General features: G+C 63.8%; 1 protein-coding gene across 1 annotated transcript in view; it reads left to right on the forward strand.

Annotated features, from left to right (window-relative positions):
- Positions 1–14007, forward strand: part of LOC135891526 (intercellular adhesion molecule 5-like) — a 45849-nt gene extending 31842 nt beyond the window's left edge. The window contains exons 5-12 of the mRNA XM_065419076.1: positions 2167–2484; positions 4353–4634; positions 5402–5677; positions 7191–7433; positions 8125–8367; positions 10601–10834; positions 13074–13337; positions 13808–14007. Coding sequence (XP_065275148.1) covers positions 2167–2484; positions 4353–4634; positions 5402–5677; positions 7191–7433; positions 8125–8367; positions 10601–10834; positions 13074–13337; positions 13808–14007 — 2060 coding nt within the window. The remainder of the gene's footprint in view (positions 1–2166; positions 2485–4352; positions 4635–5401; positions 5678–7190; positions 7434–8124; positions 8368–10600; positions 10835–13073; positions 13338–13807) is intronic.
- The last annotated feature ends 622 nt before the right edge of the window (positions 14008–14629 follow it).

The raw sequence follows: 14629 nt of genomic DNA on the forward strand, positions 1-14629 counted from the left end.
GGGGGCGGGGATAGATGGGCGCTGTAGGAAGCCAGCCAGGAACACGACGCATTCATCCATGAGTCCAAAAGCATCGGAGTCATTGAGGTACAGCAAGAAGCAGGAGCTGTTTTGGTGGAAGGCTCTTAAACCCACGGGGCCCTGATCTCGGCCGGGGTCTGGGCAGCGCCCGGCGCGACGGGGCCCCGATCTCGGCCGGGGTCTGGGCAGCGCCCGGCGCGACGGGGCCCCGATCTCGGCCGGGGTCTGGGCAGCGCCCGGCGCGACGGGGGCTCGGTTCCCCTTGGCACGCAGGGCCCTGACTCTAGAGGTGCCCAGCTCTCATCAGGGGCGTGTCGTGGCCCGAGTTGCTGCAGGAAGCGGAGGAAACCCGGGCTCAGGCGCCGGCCAGTCCTCGGGAACTCAGGGGCGGGCGCCCGGGCTCCTGCGCTGCGCTGCGCCGCGCTCCCTCCTCCGCCTGGATAGCAAGTCCCAGCGCCGCCAATCCCGAGCCCTGCGCCCCGCGCTCCCCGGCGCGGCGCGGCGCGTCCTCAGCCATGCGGCTCCGGCAGCTCGGGGCCCTGCTGCTGCTGCTCCTGGCGCTCCCAGGTACGTACCCCGCGGATCGGGGCCCGGCGTGAAGCCAGCGTCGGGCAGGGTCGGGACCGGCCCACGTGCGGGGCTCCCCGCCCCGTCCGTGCCCGGCCTGCGGGGGGCGGGGGGACACCGAGAAGGAGTCAGTCCGGCCCCCGGGGGGGAGGGCTGGTTTGGCGTGTGGCTTGTTAAGAAAAGGCTCCTCCCGATAAACTGCGTGGGAGGTGGTGGGCACCAGTGGTTAGAGGGGGCGGGGGCTGGGAGCCAGGACTCCTGGGTTCTCTCCCCAGCGCTGGGAGGGGGGACTCCTGGGTTGTAGCCCCACCTCTGGGAGGCGGGTGGGGGCTAGTGATGAGGGTCACTGGGAGTCAGGACTGCCTGCCCTAGAACTTCAGGCAAGTCCCTTCACTGCTGCATGCTGCGTGCCTCAGTTTCTCTGCTGGTGAAATGGGAACAATACTGTTTGCAAAGTGCTTTGGGATCGTCGGGTGGAGGGCGTTGGACATCCACAGCGTCGTTACTGTGACGGGGCTGAGCCGCCGCCCTGGGCATGGATTCGAAACGCTGGGAGAGGCTGCCCTGACCCCGGTGTCTTCCGGGAGCCCCCCCCCCCCCGAGGCTCAGCACCACGGGCGCGTTTCCCATTTCAGGGGCTGCAGAACAATCCTTTAATGTGAGCGTTTGGCCGGAAGCTGCCGTGGTGGAGCACGGAGGCTCCATCTGGTTAAACTGTAGCCACACGTGCCGGGAGCCTGGTGCCCAGGGCGGCCTGGAGACCTCGCTCACCAAAGCCGAACGTAAAAAGGGGCCCAGATGGATGGCCCAAGAGCTGGTCGATATCCGGGAGTGGGTGTCGGTTGTTCAGTGCTTTATCAACTGCGCCGGAAAGATAACACTTGCATGTGCCAACATCACCACTTACCGTAAGTGACTCACGGAAAGAGGCTGCTGGGGGGGGGGGGGGGGCGGGTTACGGGGGCTGCGTGGGGTTGACCGATTCCTGGGGGGGGAAGCCCAGATTCTTTCCTGGGGAGGCAGGAGATGAGCCCTCAGATTAGAGACCCTCCTGGAACAGACGGGATCCTTGTGTAGTTCTGGGGAAAGAAGCTGCATCGGCTTCTCCCGAGACTCCGGACTCCGTTTAGCCTCATAGCAGCACAAACTTCCCCTGAGTCCACAAGCACCGTCCCTACCCAGGGGCTTGCCCTGCACGGATGGGACCCCACCCCCCAGGGCGAAAGGGGGGTTGGTCTCAGAGGTGCATGCTGCCCTCAGACTCTCTGTAGAGGTTGTCGGTGAGATGCCTGCATCGTGCCCGGCATGAGGATGTTGTTTTGCGACGTGGGGACCCGTTCCATTGGGAACCCACACAGTCCCACCTTTCCCCTGCTACTGGAGTGACCTATGGGGCCGTCAGCTGGCGTGGGGGTGTGATCAGGGCAGGGAGATGCAGCCAGCCGCAGGTGCCGTCTCTTGAACAGTGCAGATGATGTGGTGGGACAGGCTGCAGGATTCGGCCACGCCCTGGCGGATCCCACTGCAGACACCATGTTGGATTCCTGAAAGGCTGCCTGTGTCTTTGTGTCACTCCAGAGGTGCCGGAGCGGGTGGTGCTGGAGCCGCTCCCCGAGATGGAGCTGGGCCGGGCCTATAACCTGAAGTGCCGGGTTCTGAACGTGGCTCCCGTCACGCACCTGACCCTGACCCTCCGCCAGGGGGGACGGACCCTGCACACAGAGACCTTCCAGAACCGCACCGGGACCGGACCCGACAACGTCACGGTGACCCACAAGATCACCCCTCAGCGACAGGACCACGGGCAGGAGATCACCTGCCACACCGCCCTGGACCTGACACCGCACGGGCAGCTTTTCCAAAACTCCTCCCCTGCGGTGGAGCTCAGGGTTTTTGGTGAGTGCTGATTCACTAGCCCCAGCCTCTCGGACCGGCCCTTCCGCGGGCGCCTGGTGCCGACGCTCTGATCGGGAATGGGGCCCAAACCTCAGGGAAACAAGAACCAGACCCTTGGCTCGCCTGCCTCTCGTCCGAGCCGCCCGCTCACGCTCCGACAGCTGCCGGGGCTGCGGGAATTATAATCCCGTTAGCGGGAGTCTATTAATAACTCTGTGACGAATCCCCAGCCAGCTCCCTGCCTTTGTCTCTGAGCTCCGGGCTCTGGTGGAGCTGCGGTGGCTGCTTGACTCACTGCGTTTCTCCCGCTGCCCGGGCGAGCGAGCGATCTCGGAGCTCACCTGGGCGTTTTCAATCTGCTGCAAACCCTCTTCTCAGTGGGAGAGAGGAAACGCCAGCGCTAGCCCGTGGGCAGGACAAGGCGTTCACGGGTGTCATTAACCACCCTCTGCCCTGCTCAGCGGTGCAGTGCTGACAAGAACGGCCGCGCTGGGTCAGAGCAATGGTCCATCCAGGCCAGTGCCAGGGGGCTTCAGAGGGAATTAACAGATCAGGCAATTATCGAGTATCCCTCCCCTGTCGTCCAGTCCCAGCTTCTGGCTGCTGGAGGTTTAGGGACCCCCAGAGCATGGGGCTGTGTCCCTGCCCATCCTGGCTAACAGCCACTGGTGGACCCATCCCCCAAGAACTTACCTAGTTTTGCTTTGAACCCAGTTATTCTTTTGGCCTTCACAACATCCCCTGGCAGTGAGTTCCACAGGTTGTCTGTGCATTGTGTGAAGTGGAACTTCCCTCTGTTCGTTTTTAAACCTGCTGCCTAGTAATGTCATTGGGTGGCCCCCGGCTTGTGTGTTACGTGACAGGCTGGGAGCTCTCGAGACAGCCATCTTTAGAGGAGGGATCAGGTTTTCTCAATGGGACGATGTTGAAATTGGAAGTTCTCAGGCCCGGATCCCGATCCCACTGCAGATCTAAGGGCAGATCCTCAGCTGTTCTGTGACTGTCAGGCCCCTGGGTGGCCTCCCAAGTTGGGTACTCAGAATCACTAGTGGTGTTTGAAAAGCTTGGCCTTAATGTGTGAAAGTGAGACAGCGGGGGGGGGGGGGGGGGGGGCTGGGAGCCAGGACTCCTGGGTTCTATCCCTGGCTCTGGGAGGACACTGGGGTCTAGTGGGTTGGGTTGGGGAGCTGGGAGCCAGGTCTCCTGGGTTCTATCCCTGGCTCTGGGAGGACACTGGAGTCAAGTGGGTTGGGGGAGCGGGGGGCTGGGAGTCAGGACTCCTGGGTTCTCTCTAGGAGGTGAGTGGAGGTCAGTGGTTAAAGCAGGGCAGGAACTGGGTATCAGGACTCCTGGGTTCAGTTCCCGGCTCTGCAACTCGCTGACTGTGTGACCTGGGGTAGGCCATTTCCCCTCTCTACACCTCCCATTTCTGCGCCCGCTTCCTGGGGCAGGGTGAGGTGAGAATGGCGGAACATTTGTAAAATACAGTCAGGCCCCATGTCATTGTGTCCGGATCCGGAACTGGAGCCTGGGAGGACGTGAGACGTTCTCACAACAGACATTGGCTGCATTACAACTGAGCATATCACAGTAGTGCCTGGAGACCCCAACCGAGATGGGGGCCCCCACGGGGGCAGGCGCTGCCCAGACCTGGAGAGCCCTTACCCCAAGAATATCACAGTCCAATTAGACAGAGGGTGGGAGGGGAAACAGAGGCAGAGAAAAAGGAAGGATTTGTCCAAGGCCGACAGCCAAGCCGGTAATAGAACCCAGGTGTCCTGAGTCCCAAGCTGCTGTTCTGTGTACTCGGCCACATGCTTCTGAATGCTTCCCTCATGCCCCGCGGTGTTTTTTCTCGCCCGCTGCAGATCTCCAAGAGGAGCCCCGGCTCCAAATCTCCCAATATATCGAGGTGGACACCAGGGCGACCGCCCGCTGTGGGGTGGCCGGGGTCTTCCCCGCTGCGGGAGAGGCCCGGTTCAACCTGTCCTTTGGGGGAGAGAGCCTGAACTTCACCGTCACCACATCGGGCGACACGGCCACCGCCCAGGGCGAGGTTCGGTCCCCGTCCCCGGGACAGCACCAGCTGACATGCACCGTGTCCGTGGGGCCCGTGTGCAGATCCGCAGGGCAGAGCGTTCTCGTTTACCGTGAGTGTCTGGATTATTCCCCTGGGGTGTGGGCAGTGCTGGCGCCAATCCTGCAGAGAGCTGCGTGCTGGGTGGCCCTGGCCCTCCTCTGCCCCCTCTCCGCCGATCAGCCCCGTGTCCAGTTCCAAGGACGGAGCGCAGCTGAGCTGAGCCAAGCTGGGGCTCTGTTCTGGAGAGGGGAGAGTCGCTCTCCCTGCCCGCCATGCGTGGGACTTTCCCTGGGCGTGTTCCCTGGTTAATAATAACGGCACTGATTGCCAATTGATCCTGGGAGCAGCAGGGCTCTTGTCCCAGAACCAGCGGGTTCAGTCCCTTGTAGGGACCCCACGGTGCCTGGCACACGCGCTCACACCGAGGGCAGAGCCAAGCCTGGGTGATTTTTATTCGACCCAATGATAATGCCCGAAAAGCTCCAACGCATACAACCAGCTGGGGATTGCCCTGCCCTGGGGGTTGTGCTGCCCCCCTTCCTGGAGGACCTGGTGGCGAGAGACGAAGGCCCAGCCCTGCCTCTGGCAAGCCAAATGAGTCCGATGGGCCCGGTCCCCGCTCCCCCGCTCCAACCTGCTAGACCCTATGCTCTCTCTGGGCGCTGGCAAGAGAACCCAGGAGTCTGGGTTTCCAGCCCCTGCTCACACCACACCAGCCTGGCGCTATAACCCAGGGCTCCCCAGATGTGGAAATTGGGTTTCTTTGCCGCGGTGACGTCAGTCACATGTTAAAACTCACCCTGATCATTTCAGAGCAGCTCTGCTTGTCCCCTGCAGGTTTCCCTCAGCCCGTCCTGGAGATCGACCAGCCCCAGGCCCTTGTGAACAGGACCGTGAGCATCACGTGCCTTTCCCAGGCCTCCCAGCCCCCCGGCACGATGCTACAGCTCCGAGACGCCGAGCGAACCCTGGCCTCCGGGCACCCGCCCCGCCTGCAGCTCACGCTGACGACCCGCAAGGGAGACAATGGGAGGCAATTCACGTGTGAAGGGAACCTCACGCTGGGCAACCATTCCCTCGTAAAGAACACGTCCGCCCAGCTCGTCGTCCTCTGTGAGTCGGGAGCGGGGCCCAGACCCTGCCCCTGCACGTCCCGCGGTGACTGACCCCAGGGCCTCCCTGGGATGGCAGCACTGGAACTTCTCCAAACCTTCAGGGCCTTTCTCCTCAGGCACCGTGCCATTATCCCCATGGGCTAGGTGGGGAAACTGAGGCACGGGACGCCTGGCAGAGGAGGGAGTTGGGTCCCTAACCATTGTGCCATCCAGCCGCCTGGTTGTCTGCCCATCTCTGCTCTGCCTGTTGGCAGCCTCAGCAGTGGAACCCAGCACATCGCTGGGAAACGCAGCCGAGCCCGTTGCTGTCGTTACAAACCCTCGTTAACAGAAATTAATAGGGACCCAGAGAGAGATGCTGCCAGACAAACCCATTTGCATTTTCCCATCGGCCAGTGAGGAGGGAGAGGACGCACGAGCGTCTGATGATACCGAATGGAGTCGAGAGCGAGCGAAGGAGGGGAGTCTATTGGTTGGGGCGGGGTGGGGGGGGGGGCTGGGAGTCAGGACTCCTGGGTTCTATGCCCAGTTCTAGGAGAGGATTGGGGTCTGGTGGGTTAGAGGAAGGGGGCTGGGAGCCAGGATTCCTAGCCTATGTTCCCAGCTCTGCTACAGACACTGGGTGGCCTTGGGCACGTCTTTTCCTCTTTCTGTGCCTCGGTTTCCCTGTGTCGACTGCAATCATTGAGGTGACTTGTGCTTGGCACCAGCCCGGGCCTCCTGCAGAAAGCCCCGGCTGGAAGGTGGGAGCGGTGGCACGAGGACTCGCAGCTGGGCTGATTATTGGCCACAACCCAGTAGCCTTGCAGTGTGTGAGGCCTTTGTCTCTGCGAAGCACTTAAGGACGTGCCAAAGCTTTAGCGTGTGAGCCGGGCCCAGGGCAGGCGCCGAGGTGGGCGGGCGCTGGGGTGGGTGCCGAGGTGGGCGGGCGCTGGGGAGGGTGCCGAGGTGGGCGGGCGGGCGGGCGCCGGGGTGGGCAGGTGCAGGGGCGGGCGGGCTCTGATGTCCGTCCCCGTGTGGCACGGCACTAGAGCCCGTGCATCACTCTCTCAGCACACGCCGGCGGGACTGCCGTGCTCCAGGGGCTGTGTCGGGGCTGCAGTCCCAGGCCCGGAGCTCCCGCCAGGAGAACTCGCGCCCCTCCAGCCACCCACTGCCCTGCCGCTGGGGTTCTCGGGGCGCAAACAGGCCAGTGACCCAGGTCATTGATCCTCCTGCTGCCCCGGGAGAGAGCAGAGGGTCCTGGGCAACGACTTGAGTTCTGTCCCTGCACTTTCGGATGAGCCCGAAACGGACGCGGCTCGAGGGGGGGCTGCGAACCCTGGTCTGCAGGGCCGGCAGGAGCCCAGCACCAGCTGTGGTGTGCGAATTAGACACGGGGCCTTTCCCCTCCAGGGGACGCCGGCCCCGCGGCGAGAGGGGACTGGACAGATCAGGGCGTTCAGACGGAGCGAAGGCATCACGGGCATCTGGGCCTTCCCACGCCAGCCTTATTCTTCTCTCTGTTCCAGACGCGCCTATGCTGGACGAGCCCGGCTGCCCAAGTCACCAGACGTGGCTCGAGGGGACCCCGCAGCAGCTGGCCTGTGAAGCCGATGGCAACCCGACGCCGGAGGTCTCCTGCAGCAAGGACAGCCCGGTGTACGCTACCGGCGGCGTGCAGAACGTCACGAGAGGCCACGCGGGGCTGTATCGCTGCCACGCCACCAATGCTCACGGGACGGACGGCAGGAACGTGACAATCCACGTCGAATGTGAGGGCCGGGATCGCAGCCTATGGGGGCCCCGGGGAGCTGATGGCCCCACAGAGCTGGGCTCCCCAGTGTCGGGTGCTGGCGGCTTCCGGTGCTTGGCTAGAAGTGACGCCGTCCCAGCAAACGCAAGATGGGTCAGACGAAGGGGGAGTGTGTGATTGCCAAGATTCCCGCTGGCTCGGGGGGGCCGGGAATGGGACACGGGGCCTTTCCCCTCCAGGGGTGCTGGCCCCGACCCACCCCAGGCTGGGGACTGGCTGGCTCAGGACGGTGAATGGGACACGGGGCCTTTCCCCACTAGGGGGCCCGTCTCTGATCTGGCCCCAGGTGGAGGGGGACTGAGCGGGGTGTTCAGATGGAGAGGTGGAGTTCTCCTCCTTGACCATCCCCAGACTGATAGCGACTGAAGAGTGTCCCCCTCTGACAGCTTCTCCCTGGGCCCTGCATGAGGTTTGTTTGCTGGGACTCAGCCCCATTCCTTGCTAACAAGACCCTGCTCCCCAAAGCCCTCGGCCCAGCTGTCCCCTCCCCCCCCCCCCCCCCCCCCCCCGGTGGTAACCTCGTCAGAGTGGCCAAGTTCTGAATGGGCCCCCAAGTCCCAGCTCCCCTCCAGGGCAGGGCCGAGGTGCATGGCAGAGGAACCAGCCCTGCTCTCCCCTTTAAAGACAGGTTCCGGTTCTGTATCTTCCAGATGGGCCTGAAATAGACGATGCCGGCTGTGCCGGGACCCGGACCTGGGTGGAGGGGATGGAGCAAAGCTTGGTCTGCCTGGCGCGGGGGAACCCAGCACCGGCCGTGGTGTGCACGAAGGACGGGGTGCCCTACGATGTGGGGGTGCAGCATCGGGTGGCGAGAGAGCATGCTGGGACCTACCACTGCAACGCCACCAACGCCCGCGGCTCGGTCAGCTGGGACGTGACCGTCCAGGTGGAGTGTAAGTCAGCAAACACTGGATCCCTGCAGCTATGTGTGAGATAGTCACTTGCCTAGACCCCCCTGCCCTTGTCCGAACCCCTGGTCTTGTCCTGCCGTGGGTGGAGCAGTCGGCTGAGTTAAACGGACGCCCATCGGTTGGTTGATTAGAAGCTCCCGATAAGATCAGGGGCCCCGTTGGGCCGGGCGCTGCCCGGACCCGGCCAAGATCTGATGGGGATCAGGAGGGAACTGTCCCTCGGGAAAGGTTCGCCCTTTGCTGCCTCCTGCAGGGTGTCTTGCACCTGCCTTCAAGCAGCTGGGGCGGGGCCCGTTGGAGACGGGAGACCAGGTTAGATGGGCCCTGGGATGAGCCGCTCTGGCAGCGCCTCTGTTTGGGTGAGTGATGAATCAGCCATGCTAGGAAGGGAAAAGGACAAGCGCGCTGAACTCGTTAGGAAAGAGACAGTGACCTTGGCCTCAGCACCTGGCTCGCGGGACTGAGCAGCGGCGGAAGCAGCCCGGCCAGGACGTATAAATACAACGTGCGACGACAAATCCCGCGTCAGCAGCAGAGGTTAATCAGGCAGCTCAGGAATGAACAGTCTGGCAATGTGCTGAACACCCAGGGGCTGCAGACACCCTCGGGAAGTGGGGTCTGAGTGTGAGATGCTGTACGCAGGCACGTAGCACCGGACAGCCCGGAAACCGGCTGGTCACGCTTGCCATAGGTTCTCGCACACCCAGTGACGTCTGCACTCCTGATTAATTCATCCGTCCCAGTCCAGCTTGGGGGTCAGAGGTTTCTCTCCGTGACTCCAGGCACCGAACCTGGACTGGTGCCGGTTCCTAATGTCACCCTCCAATGTGAGCTTACAGCCTGGCAGGTAGAGCTGCCCTCGCAGGCCAGGCTGGTCCCTGCATCGACCCCCGTCCCTGGGCCAGGCCCACCGCTGCCCCCAACCTCCACCCAGGGCTGGACTGGTCTCTGCGTTGGCACCTCCCCGGCCGGTCTCTGTGTTACTTGTACCTGGGCCCTGCCCGTGGGCTCCGGGACGGTTTGCGAGGAGTTTCTCTTTGCGCTTTCCCAGCACAGACACAACAGCGCAGCCCATGCGGGCAGTGAATTCCAGCTCTGCCCGGCCCTCCCGGCAGCCACGGACAATTGTCCACTTGCCACATCCAGCAGGTGCTCGTGTCACGGACTCCCAGGACTGGGGGGAAACTCCCCTTGGGGTGACAGTCCTTCTCTGGGGTCCACCTCTCCCGGGGTTAAGCCGTAGGCCCCTCTGCCTCCTGGAGCCACACCTCTCTGAGCCTTAGCACGTCTGTTTCTGCCGGGGGCCCCCTCGGGGAGTCCCCTCGCTCTGGACCCCCGGGGACTCCACTCCCAGAGGGAATAATGCAACCCTGTTCTCTAGCCCGGAGCGACCCTCAGCCAGTGTAACACAGGAGGGTTTATTGAGCATCTGAACCCAGCACAGGAAACTCTCAGGGCCTCAGGCCTGGCCTCCCCAGCCCAGCACATCCCAATCTCTCTGCATCCAGGTGGGGTCTGACTCTCTTCTCCCAGTCAAGAGACACCCCCCTTCCAGCTGGGCACCTGATATCACCGGCCCCCAAGTCCCGCCTCTGTCCATTGTCTTCTGTCCCAGGTAGACCGGCTGCCTGGGCCTCCTCCCCTCTCATCCATCCATTGTTTCCCCTCTGGCTGGAACCGGCTGGTCCGGTCACTGGGGTCCTCTCTCCACAGCCCATTGTCCTCCCACTGGCCAGAACCGGCTGTGACTCCTGAACTGGGCGTCCCGGTCACCAGTCGCTGGGGTCTCCGTTCTCCAGGCCGGTCGCTGGCCCTCTGTAACAACAACCTCCCTCTCCACCACCTCGTAAAACCAGTAACACCCAGGGAAACTGAGTCCCACCCCCTCTGCATTGCCAGCCATTGAAAACAAGAAGAACCCCACCCCACCCCCCCACTTCGTCACGGTTCGTCTGTGGCACTGAGAGCTGGAGAAGCCGGGGGCCCTCTGTTACAAAAGCCGTTGTGTTGGGGAGTTTGGCTCTGAGGGCGAGGCGCTGCACAGCCAGTCCCCGGTTACCCTGCTCCTGCCTGGACTAGGAGCTGGCGGTAACAAAGGTGGCCCGGCATGAGCGCTCGGCCAGGGTTCATCTAGCAGAAGACGGAGCCACGGGTTGGGGGAGCCACAGGGCTTCTTCGTGGTATGAATAGTGGGCCCTTGTTCTCTACCTTCCAGACAAGCCCACCATGGACGAGTCCAGCTGCCCCAGTACCCAGGCGTGGCTGGAGGGGACCCAGCACACCCTGGCCTGTGAGGCGGACGGGATCCGCGTCCCATGCACCAAGGAGGGAGCAGCCGACGAGTTTGGCGGCGAGCGGAACGTGAGCAGGAATGACTCCGGCACCTACCAGTGCACGGCCAGGAACCGCCACGGGTCGGCGACGAGGGTGGTCACCGTGCGGGTGGAATGTGAGTCTCGATTGCGCGCCAGCGTTGCACTAGCCTGGTTCGCCCTACGTGTGACCCGCAGGCTGTGCTGGCGGCACTGGGGTGGGAACGGCTCCCTGAGAATCCCCCCCCCGGACGGGGGCCGAACTGGCATAAAGGCCCTGCTCCCAGCCCCGGCATATGGCATTGGGGCAGGTCTCGGGCCTGTGCTCCGCAGGAGGTCAGACAAGGTGATCCCGTCTGGCCTTGGAATCTGTGAATCTGGCACTGCGGCCGTACGGTCTCTGCTGCTCCCCGGGGGCCACAGGGTGCAGAGTGTGAGTTAGAGCAGCCCCAAGGCTGCTCTGATTCACCCTGTGGGCTGGGCGAGAGCCCTGCCTGACCCCAGAAGACAGGCAGCACAAATGGCTCCTGTTGCTATTGCCACACTATTACGGCAGAGCCTACGGGCCCCAGCCATGGAGCAGGACCCCCCCCCCCCCCCGGTGTGCTGGGAGCTGTACATTAGTTGTTAGGTGAATTACGGTAGTGCCCCAGCCCATTGGGCTAGGCTCTGTACGTTATTTATTAGGTGAATTACGGTAGTGCCCAGGTGCTCCAGTCTTGGCTCAGGCCCCCCCAGCGCTAGGCGCTGTACATTATTTGTTAGGTGAATTACAGCAGTGCCCAGAGCCCCACAGCGCTAGGGGCTGCACAGACACAGAACGGAGTAACAGCCCCTGCCCCAGCGAGCTCACAGTCTCAGTCAGTCCCTGCTAGAGCACAGGAACGGAGCAGCTGGAACTCCGGCCCTGCGTGTGTAAAGTGCAGCTGATCTGATTTTGTGCTGGTCCAAGCGCAGCTGGGGGAAGCTGACACTGGACATTCCTAAACGAGCCCGGCCCCCGCGCCCTGCCCTGTGTTACTAATTGCACCGGAAATGACTGACCGTGAAAGAACATTGAGTCCTATGTACTTGCCGCTGTTGGCTCCGTTTACTGGCCCCCTCGTCTGCTCTCCACCCGATTCCCTGCGCCGGGCCCGGCTCGTGAACGTTAGCCAGGGGGTCCCCGGGGTGTCGTGCCGCTGAGTGCCTGGCTGCAAAGTGCTGCCCGGGGCGAGGCAGGAGGGCGAGCGCCGCCAGCCCGGGACGCTCCCAAGACGGCGCGATCGCGGCCGATTCCCCTCCCGCTCGCCCGGCGTCCGTCCCACGAGCTCCGCCCGGAAACGCTCAAACCCGGTGCAGCCAGAGGGAGACCCGAACGGGCCGGGGAGACGCGAGCTGGGGTCTGGGACGGAGGAGCTGGGGGGGCCCTGGCGCTGTGTAAATAGCCGCGGAGCTGTGAAGCTGCAGCTCGGGCCAGAGCCTGCTCCCCAACGCAGCTCTCGGAGCCCCAGCCGGAGCCGCAGCGTCTACACAGCCGTTTCTGGGGCCGTAGCGCGAGCCCGTCCCTGGCACTGGGTGCTGCACGCGCTTGCGGTGAGAGACGATTTCAGCTGCCAGCCATTGGTGCTTGTTCTGCCTCCCTCCGCGAGGTTCCGGGGCCCGTTCGGCGGGATTTCTGCCCGGGATGGCGCCTCGCACGCCGGGACCAGCTCCCCTCGCAGGGTTCTGTCTGACAGCGAAGCACGTTACGCTTCTTGCTGCCAGCCAGGTGTCTTCTCCCACCCTCGAACCTGTGCGGCTCTGGCCTGCGCTGGCTCCGCTCTTCCCACTTCCCTTACGAAGCCAGAACGAGCCGCAGCGTTCCCGTCTCGGTCTCACCGGGGTAAAATCGCCTCCCGTTAGCCCCGACTGTCGCAGCATCGCTCCGGGCGCTCATGGCCAGCTGCTCAGCCAGCGTTAGCCCCATTTTAGGGCTGGGGAAATTGAGGCCCAGAGCAATGGGGTGACAGGCCCAAGGTCACGCAGGGTGTCTGTGGCAGAGCCAGGGTTTGACCCCAGGGGTCTGCCCTGCTGCTGAACACAGGGAGGCTTTACCAGAGCTCAGCGGAGAACGCTCCTGCTCACAGATGGAGAAATCGCAGTGGAGTGGGGGGTCCAGGGCTGGCTGAGCAAAGGGAGCAGAGAGAGGGGTAGGATGGTGCAGTGGTTAGTGCACTAGCCTGGGACTTGGGAGGCCTCAGTGCCATCCTTGCACGGCCTAGGGCCTCTCTCGGTGCCCCCCTGTAGAATGGGGGCGCTGCTCCCCTGCTGCACGGGACGGTAGGCGGAAAATGGGGGGGCCGCAGAGGGACCAGGGGCTGCACGGCTGCTAAGTGTGTGACCTTTTCTCTCCAGACAGGCCCGTCGTCTTGCTCCTGGCCATCAGCCCTTCCGCCACCGTCCCACGCGGCGCCAGCTTCAACATCAGCTGCCGCGCTGAGGGCTCCCCGGCGCCCTCCTACCGCTGGACCGTGCCCCCCGCCCCCAACGTCCACTGCTCGGCCGATAACAGCACCGTGAGCGTGGCCGGCGCTGACCGGCACAACCGCGGCGTTTACGTCTGCAGAGTCTCCAACGCCCACGGGCAGCACCTGGGCCAGGTCCAAATCCAGGTGACAGGTACGGAGCAGAGGGCGAGGAAGCCAGGGAAGGGCAAAGTGTGGGGGGGAGGGACAGATCCCCTGTGGGGTTCCTGGGCGTTCTGCAGCAGCCCTGGGGGGTCGAGGTCCCTGCCGCGCGGCGGGCGAGGAGGCAGGACTCGAGCCCAGCCTGACTCAGCGGCACCACGCACCTGGGGCGTCTCCGCTCGCTTCGTAACAGAGAAGCTGCCTGGTGGCGGGGGGGCTGGGGCTCTGTGCTGGGATCCAGCCGACCTGCCGTCTAGTCCCAGCTCCACTCCTGGGATGCTGAGCAACCCTGGGCAAGCTACAGCCCCGCTCTGTGACTCGGTTTCCCTTCCCCACCTCTGCCCGGCTGTGTGATCCTGGGCGTGTCCCTTCCCCTCTCGCTGCCTCTGTCTAGCCTGGAAGCTCTTTGGGGCAGGGACTGTCTCTCCTCCTGGAGCCTCACCCGCGTGTCCCCCCCGCCAGATCACAGATTCATCGTCGCCGCCCTGATCGCGGGGGCGGCCGTGCTGCTGCTGGGTGGGACGGCCGGGCTCGTCTATTACCTCAAATCCACCGCCTGCAAGAAGGGCGAGTACAACGTGCAGGACGCCGAGAGCTCCTCCAAAGCTGCCTGCCTCGGCCGCGACGCTGCCGTCTACGGGATACAGCTCACCCAGACCTGAGCCGGCCGGCGGCCAGAGCCACCCACCCGGGCTGCTGGAGGGGAACCCGGCGGTGCGTCCCTGTGGCTGGGGCGCTGGCTGGGCTGCCTGGTTTGGTTGGTTGGTCGTTGTTGCATTCGTCCTCCGGCCACTTTGGAAGCTCCTGCCGAGCTGTGTTCTCGGTCCAGACCCGGCCTGTCTCCGTACAGCCACCTCCGCATGCAGCTTCTGTCCTCGGATCTGCTCTGCCCTTTTTCCCTTCCCCGGCCCCGCCCCGTGGCCCTGGTGCAACTTCCGGCTTGTCGCCGATCCAGACAGCTGGTGTCTTGCCTTAAATATCCATTCTCCGGCTTGGGGAAATGGGTCATGAGCTGGCCCCAACCAGGCCATGATTGTACTGGAGCGTGCGGGGGGGAGGGAGGGGGTTGCCTAACCCAGCGCCTGGGTGGACTGGCACGGGCAGGGGAGAATGGGTACGTGACCCGCTGGGATCCGAACGTCTAGGTTCCAGATTCCAACCCGGGGGGAGGCAGGAGCCACCAAACAGTCAGGGGCCTGCTAGCAGGAATGGGCCAGTCTGTCCTCAGATATAAGAACAGAAGAACGGCCAGACTGGGTCAGACCAAAGGTCCATCCAGCCCAG

Source organism: Emys orbicularis, chromosome 19 (assembly GCF_028017835.1).
Source record: "Emys orbicularis isolate rEmyOrb1 chromosome 19, rEmyOrb1.hap1, whole genome shotgun sequence".
NCBI lineage: Eukaryota > Metazoa > Chordata > Testudines > Emydidae > Emys > Emys orbicularis.